The 9,992-nt window shown below is 41.0% G+C and overlaps 1 protein-coding gene across 1 annotated transcript; it reads right to left on the reverse strand.

Annotated features, from left to right (window-relative positions):
• Positions 1 to 325: 325 nt before the first annotated feature.
• On the reverse strand, positions 326 to 8,121 carry rnf114 (ring finger protein 114). The gene is made up of 6 exons (XM_064956506.1): positions 7,934 to 8,121; positions 6,601 to 6,751; positions 4,878 to 4,984; positions 4,040 to 4,154; positions 2,532 to 2,639; positions 326 to 2,438 (listed from the first exon to the last, which is right to left on the reverse strand). Exons 1-6 carry the CDS (start codon positions 8,068 to 8,070, stop codon positions 2,373 to 2,375), a joined length of 684 nt encoding a protein of 227 aa, XP_064812578.1. The 5' UTR covers positions 8,071 to 8,121; the 3' UTR covers positions 326 to 2,372.
• Positions 8,122 to 9,992: the final 1,871 nt, after the last annotated feature.

The raw sequence follows: 9,992 nt of genomic DNA on the forward strand, positions 1-9,992 counted from the left end.
CCAAGTAGACAGTCAGGCATAATCATGGTTGGCTTAAGATTGATGTGCCTTACACATTACCAACTCTTCTTTCTCTCGCTCACACACATTTGGTCATCCATCAGAGCACGGAGTGTTGTTTTTGCCCCCACATAGCTCACTCAGGTATAAATCACATAAGCTGATTTCAAGGTTCAATGTTTAAATAATTAAAGAGCTTTAATTTATCAGGATTTAGCACCTTCAGACAAGAGAGAAATTTAAAAAAAATAAAATGAAAAGGGGTAGAGGGATATAGAAGAGATTCTTAAATAGAGTATTGAGAGAGAAAAAAACAAGACATGAACACATTTATCACACAGATTTTTATTGGAGAAAAAAAAACATTTAAAAAAAAAGGTACAATTATGCAAAACCAGATTCAGCCTCCGAACCAGTGCTACTTCAGCTGAGCGTGACTTATCCTATAGTTACCGCAAGTTCGTAGATTTTAAACGCACGGCTTGCTTAAGAAAAATTACACAAACATTTCTCAAATTATAAACAAAAGCCTTCATTAACCTAGCTACTGATTGATTGATCGATCCTAAGGAAAATTATGCATTTTATTATTATTTTCAACCACCACTTATGAAAATCAGTGAAAAATGTAAATCATTCAATTTCAATGTTATTTTCTCCCCTCATACACATTCCAGGCCTCACCCTTTAAAGTTCCATCATTTCCTTGACCACACAACTGATCAATGTATTAAAACTGAAAGTCGATGTACGTTTTATGAACTTGTGGGAGTAACTCTGGCATAATGTGAAAGCTCTGTAAAAGAGAAAGATACAGTAGCTCTACAAAGCCAGAACAATCATTTCTTAAATAGGATACGCTTTCACAAATAAAAACACATTCTTTACTGATGCATCTGAATTTCTCAGCCAAATGTTCACCATCAACATTAGGGCCATGTTCAGGAGGAACGGATAGCAGAACATGTTTTGAAATAGAAAAAATATGTTCTTATTGAATAAGTTCGTACCCTAAATATATGTTTTCTTATTTCGCTGCTATTGAAAGTCACCCAGCTATGGCAGAGCAAGGGTGTCACCCAGGAGTCAAAGTAAGCAGGCTTTTGATGCAGCCCAGTACTTGATCCATCTTATCGTGGTTCATATTGAAGACTATGAGTAGTTGATTATTCGAAACAGGTGTGTGTGTGTAGGCTAGTGCTGGACCGGAACGAAAGCCTGCACTCCTAATAGCAAGTCTAGAGATGATGCTGTAAATGGAGCAGTGCTTCTAATATTAGATTGAGAGTGATGGAGCTCTACTGCCCTCCTTTGGCCAAACATGGGCACCCAGTAGGCTGTAGTTCCCCATAGCAGTGCATCACATCCAATTGTCCAATGATAAACTATATAAACGACAGATACTGCCTGATTGTATGAGGTTCATACTTAATATCTTAACCAATCAATACTAAATAACTTACAGATGTCTTAAATGAAAGCCATCTACCAGCAAGAGGGTCTAGCATGCGCCTCGAAAACCATGAGAGGTTACACGGAGGACTGCCACATTCAAGGAATATGGCTCTTATGTCACATGCATAGAAGTCCTACTCTCAGAATGCAGCCTCTATCCCCATATTCAGTAGTCTAGGCTCCGAGGCAACACACTGACCCATGTCTCTACTTGGGAGAAAATCAAAAACGATACAGTAAAAAGACAAAAACACTACTTAAGTTTCTTGTGTGAACAAGTATACACCACAGGGAGAAGGTTTGAGACTTAGACATCTATTCTCATCAGAAAAAGTATTTAGAGTACACATTATATAAACACATTCCTCCTGGAATAAGAGTTACTGGCAGTTTACACCTTACAATGCTTTCTCACATTGAAGAACAGAGTCTCATTGCATTTTGTTGGCAAAGGGTAGCCACCTAGTGGTCAAAGCCTCTTATTGCAGAATCAACAGTAGCAACCGAACATAACTTTGGGAGTCAGGTACATTAGGCCTAAATGACAATGTCACCAATGAACAGATCAACATCATAATGACTCGGTGGCTTATGAATGATCTTACCACACGCTTCCCTGGAGAGATACAGGGACATAACTCTTCTACCACTCCTACACCAGAAAGCACATTAACTGTGTTCAACTTGTATTGGTTTATTTATGTTTGAATGACAATTGTCTAATATTAAAGTGATAAGAGGAGTTGTTCAGTAGGGCTCAAAGGTTCCTGTTATGCAGGCAGGAAGTTGCACCCACCCTTAATATTATTTTGCCTATGGTTACACCACTAGCCCAGCTCAAGGAGGGTGCAGTGCAGTGCAGTCCCCCCCACCCCACCCAAATCCCCTTTTCCTCCATCCTCCAGACATACACCACCTCAGTTCTCCATGAGGGAGCGTTGTAGAGCCTCCTGGATCATAGTGTGTTCGTCTGTGGAGTAGTCCTGGAGAGAAAGGAGGAGAGAGGGGGAATAATTAAATAATAAAAACATGTGTACAATAACAGAATTGTGGCCACCGTCTTAAGATCCACTTACGACAAAGGTGTCGTAAGAGAAGGTGTGTCTAATCTTGAGGTGCTGGAAGAAGTCAGCGCTCCTGTAGTTAGGGTCTCCCCAAGGCATAGAGGCACAGATAGGACACACCTGCAACAGAATAAAACATTGCTCATCTGGACACGAGTCTTTAGCTCACCCTCACAAGTAACATTAAAAACACATTGTGTTAAAGCAGCAAGACATGCACACTCACACCAGCCTTTCCGTCAAATGTACTTCCAGATTTTTACAGGCCTTATGTAATAGACACCCAATTGAATGCCGTCTCACGTAGGCTAATGTTTCTTTTGGAGTGCCCACTGCCGATTTACACCACATGAAAGTGACTGCAATGATTATTGAGTGGAGCCTCAAAGAGCCGCTATTCCCTTTAAACAGCGACACATTTCAACAAATAAACACCCGTTTCAAAGAAACGTCTGGTCTAAATTAACCATTTGAGTGAACTTCAGCGAGTACTGTAAATATTGAGCAAAATAAGAAAGGAGAGCAGCATTGCCATGGATGAAACAGCACAGCGATCAGACAGGGTCACAGCGATCAGACAGGGTCACCCCAAATAGCAACAAGATCTCAGTCTCACTTTAGTATTCAACATTTTGCACTGTTTTCTATTTATTTTTTTAGCTACTATACCAGATGGGAAGTAAGCTGCATCATTCACCTAAATACTCCTTGTTGGTGGAGTAGTATGACATTTCTGTAAATTATATTTTAGGTAGATTAATCTAGCAAAATATAATTAAATGGTGAAGGGCACTGATATGGAAAATCTATACAGCATTTGTTCAACACTTCTCCCGTGTGAACACAGCGGAGTCTTTCACGGACTGACTGGCGTGGCCTGGTACCAGTTGAGACAATTGCAAGTCTATAAATGTTTTTATCAGCCAAAAGCCGTCAATTACCGGCTAACGTAAACACTGTGACACACCTAGACGTTCTCATGCCCCCCCATCCTCCACCACACCCTGCTTCTAGAAAGGCCCAAGCTATGACTATACACCTGGCAGGTATCATTTCCTTTCCTCCGCTATAACACTAAAGTGTGTGTGACCGTCAGCGGCTAGGAAGGGACTCTGGTAAGGTAGTAAGTCATACAGGCTCCTGGCAGATAGCAGTGTGTGATGATTTAGGACCTGCTCTGCAGAATGATTGAGGAGCACAGTGGAGCGGCTCCAAAAGACTCACACATCCCAAAGCACCTGGTTTTACAAGCCATCCCTATTCCATACACCCCCCCCTACCATCTTTCTGTCATCTTGTTTTCCTCTCTTGGCTTTCTGTCAAGCTCTCCCTTATTCCCTCCCTCCATCATTCTCATTCTTTCTATGCAACATCTCATGTTACACCCGTGGCTGAAGCAGGCTGTCACAGACTGCATGCATTAACAGTAACACACCATATTTGTCCTCACGCAATGAACAAAAAAATGCTGGAGGGGAGCCAATTATCAGCAGGGTCACATTTCAGTGAGGACCTCTTACCACGTGGCGCGTGTCCCGGGCATGCTGGGAAGTGCAGTGCTCCACCAGGCCGTCCTGGTCAAGGTTCTGGCAGTTACAGTACGGGCAGGAGAAGGTGAAGCGATTCGGCAAAGGGCTGGAGACAGAGGGGGACAGTTACAGTAGGGGCAGAAGGTGAAGGGGTTGGGCACAGAGCTTGAGAGAGGGGAAGGGGAATGAGGACATGTTGGATATGCCAAAGCAGTGCTTCCTTCCTTTGTATTATACATGACCATGGTCTCTATAGACGAGCTAGCTGACAAATCTGGGGGAAAAAATGCGAACGCGTCAATGGGGCAGAAGGCGGTGTGTTGTGATTATGGACGGCCAGATTGCTTGCAACAGAGGTAGCACGTTTCAGCTAGTTCTCTTGTTCTTTACTGTGTCTTGTTTTGAAATGTGACTGATATGTCTATGCTACCATGGCAACAAAAAAAACAAAGAAAATCACTAGCTAACCAACTGTAACAATGTATTTGAGAGAATAAAAGTGCTCATGTATTTATGTTTTCAATAAACATTGAAGACATGTAAACTATATTTAAACAATCTAAGCCAACCCCATCTGTGTTGTTGCTAAACAACCAGCACGTCTATGGATTTGTGCCCTTCACTATAAAACTCAGTGTTTATGCAATAGTAAAAAAAAAAAAAAAAAGTGGATATTTAGAGCCAATAAAAAGTTGAGAACCTATAAAGATGGGTTAATCATCAATACATATATGAATAACTTAGTATTATACTAAGTTCATTAGTGGATGATTGAACAGCATTTCAAAGTTGCTGTGCCACCACTCAGGCTACACCCTCCCCGGCTCACCCGATAATGTTAGGCTGGGTCTGGGCAGTGGTCCTGACCCCCTCCTCAATGTACTCCTGATACTTGGAGCAGGCTGCCGTGTGGCCTCTCATTTGGGACAGGCCAACCTGAGAGAGACAAGGAGGAACCAGGCCTCAGTGCTAATGGTAGCACAGTATGTTCAGAAACATAGGCATAGACTTTTGTGCACATATACAAATACAGTGCATTCAGAAATTATTCAGACACATTCCATTTTGTCACGTTACAGCCTTATCCTAAAATGGATTACATTTTTAAAAATCCTCATCAACACACACAGAACCCCCCCATAATGACAAAGCAAAAGCAGGTTAAGAAATGTTCACACATTTATTAAAAATGAGAACAGAAATACCTAATTTACATAAGTATTCAGACCCTTTGCTATGAGACTCGAAATTGAGCTCTGGTGCATCCTTGATTAGAGTCCACCGGTGTTAAATTCAATTGATTTGGAAAGGCACACACCTGTCTATATAAAAGGTCCCACAGTTGACCATGCAAGTCGGAGCAAAATCCGAGTCATGAGGATGAAGGAATTGTCCGTAGAACTCCTGGACAGGATTGTGTCGAGGCACAGATCTGAGGAAGGGTAACAAAAAAAAATCTGAAGCATTGAAGGTCCCCAAGAACACAGTGGCCTCCATCATTCTTAAATGGAAGAAGTTTGGAACCACCAACACTTCCTAGAGCTGGCCGCCCGCCAAACTGAGCAATCGGGGGAGCAGGGCCTTGGTCAGGGAGGTGACCAAGAACCCGATGGTCACTGACAGTTCCTCTGTGGAAATGGGAGAACCTTCCAGAAGGACAACCATCTTAGCAGCACTCCACCAATCAGGCCTTTATGGTAGTGCCCAGAGAAGCCACTCCTCAGTAAAAGGCACGACAGCCCGCTTGGAGTTTGCCAAGAGGTATCTGAAGGACTCTGACTATGAGAAACAAAATTCTCTGGTCTGATGAAACCAAGATTGAACTCTTTGGGCCTGAATGCCAATCGTCACATCTGGAGGAAACCTAGCACCATCCCTTCGGTGAAGCATGGTGGTGGCAGCATCATACTGTGGGGATGTTTTTCAGCTGCAGGGACTGGGAGACTAGTCAGGATTTGAGGAAAATATTAACAGATTTAAATACAGAGAGATCCTTAATGAAACCTTACTCCAGAGCACTCAGGACCTCAGACTGGGGTGAAGGTTCACCTTCCAACAGTACAACAACCCTAAGCATACAACCAAGACGACGCAGGATTGGCTTTGGATCAAATCTCTGAATGTCCATGAGCGGCCCAGCCATCTCTGGAGAGACCTGAAAATAGCTGTGCAGCGACGCTTCCCATCCAACCTGACAGAGCTTGAGAAGATCTGCATAGAAGAATGGAAGAAACTCCCCAAATACAGGTGTGCCAAGCTTGTAGCGTCATACCCAAGAAGACTCAAGGCTGTATTCGCTGCCAAAGGTGCTACAAAGTACTGAGTAACGAGTGAATACTTATGTAAATGTGACATTTCAGTTCCTTTAATACATTTGCAACAATTGTCATTGTTGGGTATTGTGTGTAGATGAGGGGCTGTAAATGTAACAATGTGGAAAAAGTCAAGTGGTCTGAATACATTGTATATAAAATTCACTCCCTCGTCCTAATTCCCTTGAATATGCACATTGTTTAACAAAACGACAGCATGCTATACACACACAGACACACCTGTGCGCCACAGCCCTTGCAGGACGCCACAGAGGTGTGTATGAGGGCATCTAGGTCAGTGGCTTTGGCCCAGTGACCCAGTGCTGCCCTGCACACGGCACACACTGGCTTTTGAGGCCGCAGGCACGCCTGCAGACAACTTTGACAAAACCTGGAGGGTGGAGGGAGAGAATGGAAAGGAGAGTGGAAGTGTAGAAAATCATTCATTGGCTAAAATGCAAGTAGCGGACTGAACTCCACGGTGATGCAAGTTTCTGATGAATTTCAATGGCGTGGAGTTGAGACCTGGCTTGGTGGAATCTAGTTCCGGCTACACCAATTTGCCAAGGCCAATACTTACAATAATTTCATATTTGTCCTCTGTCGAATGCTTTTCTTTGCTGAAATCCATACTTTTTATTTAAATAAAACGTTAATCAAAATACCACCACCGACTGTTTCCTTGTTGAGATTCAATGGCCACATGCGCCAAATTGCCGTCTTTGAGCAACAGCAATTAGCAAACAGTCAATGGAAGTATTAGATTAACGTTTATTGAAAAAGTATGGTTTCAGCAGGCAAAGAATGGCACGCAACTAAAGGGTGCAACAGACAAGCTGGGCGTTTCATAAAAATGTTTTTGAAGTATTGACCTTGAGCAAATCGATTTAGTGAGAGTTGGACATTGGTTTAGTTAATCAGAAACTTCCTTCACCATGGAGTTTAGTCCGCTAAAATGAAAGCAAACATCTTTTTATAGGTAATGTAATACCAACGAATTGTTCAATACAGAAGGAAAACAAAACAATGTTATACGTCTGGCATCACAAATAAACAATGATGCAGATGATTAACGTTAGACCTCTTTCAGTTTCATACTTTACTTTATGAAATTCAATGACGGTGCGAATGTTTTATTACTAAACGCACTTCCGTCACCGAGGAATAGTCCTGTCATTTGAGGACATTGGGTTTTGTAGTTCTTTAAAAGATATACATTAATGAATTTCACACATTATTCAACTACAAAACCCACGATTCTTGAACCCCATTTCTTGACGTAAACAAAACTGAACGTAAAGCAGATTTATGAACTTACAAATATCTTACAAACATAACATTGAATGCCAAAATAAACCGTTAATGGCTAGCTAATTATTAATTCATGTCAGAAGTAGTTAGCTTATGGGTGTACATACATGTTCAATCGTTTAGCTAGCCAGCTCACAACAGATATTGTTGGTGGACTGGCTAGTTCTGCCAAATAGCTAACGTTAGACTGCTCGTTAACTTGGACGATGTCTAGCCAGCTTCGTTAATAGACAAAAATACATATTTGTGTAAAGATACTCACGTATGTCCACAGTGTGTTGTGACAGGGCTATCAAAAATCTCCAGACAAACCGGGCAGAGGAACTCTGTCACGTCCCTGTCGCCTCCAGAAACATTTTTCTTCTGCTGTGCAGAGCTAAAGGATCCTAGCATCGCCATTTCTTCTCTCTCTCAGCTGTCAATTTGGGGGACCTATTGTTGCGTTCAATACAACTGGGTGTATTCATTAGTCGAATTCCGTAGCGTAACATTTGATCTGTTGCAAAACGTTTTGCAACAGATGAAAGCGGGTTTCCAATAGATAACACAAACAAAGTCAAAATTGGTTAAAAAAATCCTGAAAACAAAATTTCGCTTTTTGGTCGTAATTGAAAGTTAGGTTTTAGTTTAGGGTTAGCAGTGTGGTGAAGGTTAGGGTTAAAATCTGATTTTAAGAAGATACATTGTAGAAATGGGCGGAGCTTAGGACTTTGTATCAGTGTTAATTAATGACGACTGGTTTACCGTTTACTCTAGAAACCAAACGGAAGCTTATAACATAGCGAATGGAACCAAACAGAGAGTGACATACCCGAATTTCTCCAATATTAACTCTTGTTTCCTTTGCAAAACGGTAACCGTTTTTAGTAAACTATTTCTGATGCAAAACGTTTTGCAACAGATTAAACGTTTTGCAACATAATCCGTCTAATGAATGCACCCCTGAAAACAAAACGAAAAATGAGCTCATGCTGCATTCATAAACAAGTGGAAAGGTGGTAATTACCAGGGTTGGTAGTAACGATTACATGTAATCCGTTACATGTAAGGGATTACAAATAACGTAACTAATCCGTTACCAGCTAAAATATTGTAATCAGATTAATTTTGAACAACTAGGTGATTACTTCGAGGATTCCTTTTCAATTCAGAAAGAATGTTTGCGGGAAAAAAACGGACACTTCTGTTTTTTCAATGACATTGAAATCAGCATTGAAAAAAGGATCAGGTTTAAATTTGTTCCACCTGAGCGAGTCTGACCACAAGCCAGAGATCACTATGATGACACAACAAATGTGTTTTATGGATCACGGGAAAAGAGCAGGAATAGGCTTTTGGAAAGTAGGCTACAGTACTAGCTATGTCTTCCAATGGTGCGACTGCTATCGGCATCCAAAGATTATCCAAGTTGAATAAACGCTTGCAGTTAAGGATGACAGCAGTGGTGTAGTCTGCGGCGAAACGGATATCACTTATTATTAGTTATATCTATATAGTGCATTTAGCTTTTTGCGCCTTACGGGTTGTGGTTGTTGTGGATGTCTGTTCACAAATCTAAATTAGTATTTGAACCCAATAATGGTTGAATTCAGTAAGTTTAAACTGCCTATCAATCATTGTTTTTTAAATCAATGGACACAGTGAAAAATGCGCTCTTGCAACAGATACATATTGTGGATCCCAGCCTATGGAATAAAATTGAGGCTTTTATTGCTCAATCTAATTCATTCTGATAAAAAAAATCCAAATCCAAAAATCCAATAATGGACACATGCTCAAACTCGCACACTTTTGATAAACTTAAGGGGGCAATATAGTTGCTACATACATTGTTGGATATATAAATTATATGTAGTAATGTAAAGATATAATTTAATTGTATGTAGTAGAAAGCGGTGGGTTAGAAGAAGCCTACATAAACAACCCATAAAGTAAAATGTAACATCCATATATGGCCAGCTATGTAAACTTTAACATTGATTTATCCTGCAATAGAATTGGTAACATACATTTTTGTCTTCTTCTAATGCCTCTTAAGAGGAAAGTAATCTAAAATGTATGTAATCAGAATGTAATCAGATTACGTTACTGAGTTTGGGTAATCCAAAAGTTACGTTAATGATTACAATTTTGGACAGGTAACTGTAATGGATTACATTTAGAAAATTAGTGATGGCACCAGAGGGGAGGGCTGCTGTCTTATCAACTCTTAACCAACCATGCTATTTTTTTTGTAGGTACCTACATCTTCATTCTCTGTTCTGTCTCCCTCTCCAGTAGCTTCTACCTCGGGTTCAGATCCTCGGAGCTCCCACCCTCAT

Source organism: Oncorhynchus masou, chromosome 33 (assembly GCF_036934945.1).
Source record: "Oncorhynchus masou masou isolate Uvic2021 chromosome 33, UVic_Omas_1.1, whole genome shotgun sequence".
Classification (NCBI taxonomy): Eukaryota; Metazoa; Chordata; class Actinopteri; order Salmoniformes; family Salmonidae; genus Oncorhynchus; species Oncorhynchus masou.

Coding starts and splice junctions, on each gene's coding strand:
- rnf114 (XM_064956506.1), bottom strand. CDS start 8,070: ATGGCGATGCTAGGATCCTTTAGCTCTGCACAGCAGAAGAAAAATGTT. Junction 4,155..4,877: donor ACCCAGCCTAACATTATCGG/GTGAGCCGGGGA, acceptor CTCTGTCTCCAG/CCCTTTGCCGAATCGCTTCA. Junction 2,640..4,039: donor CCCGGGACACGCGCCACGTG/GTAAGAGGTCCT, acceptor ATTCTGTTGCAG/GTGTGTCCTATCTGTGCCTC.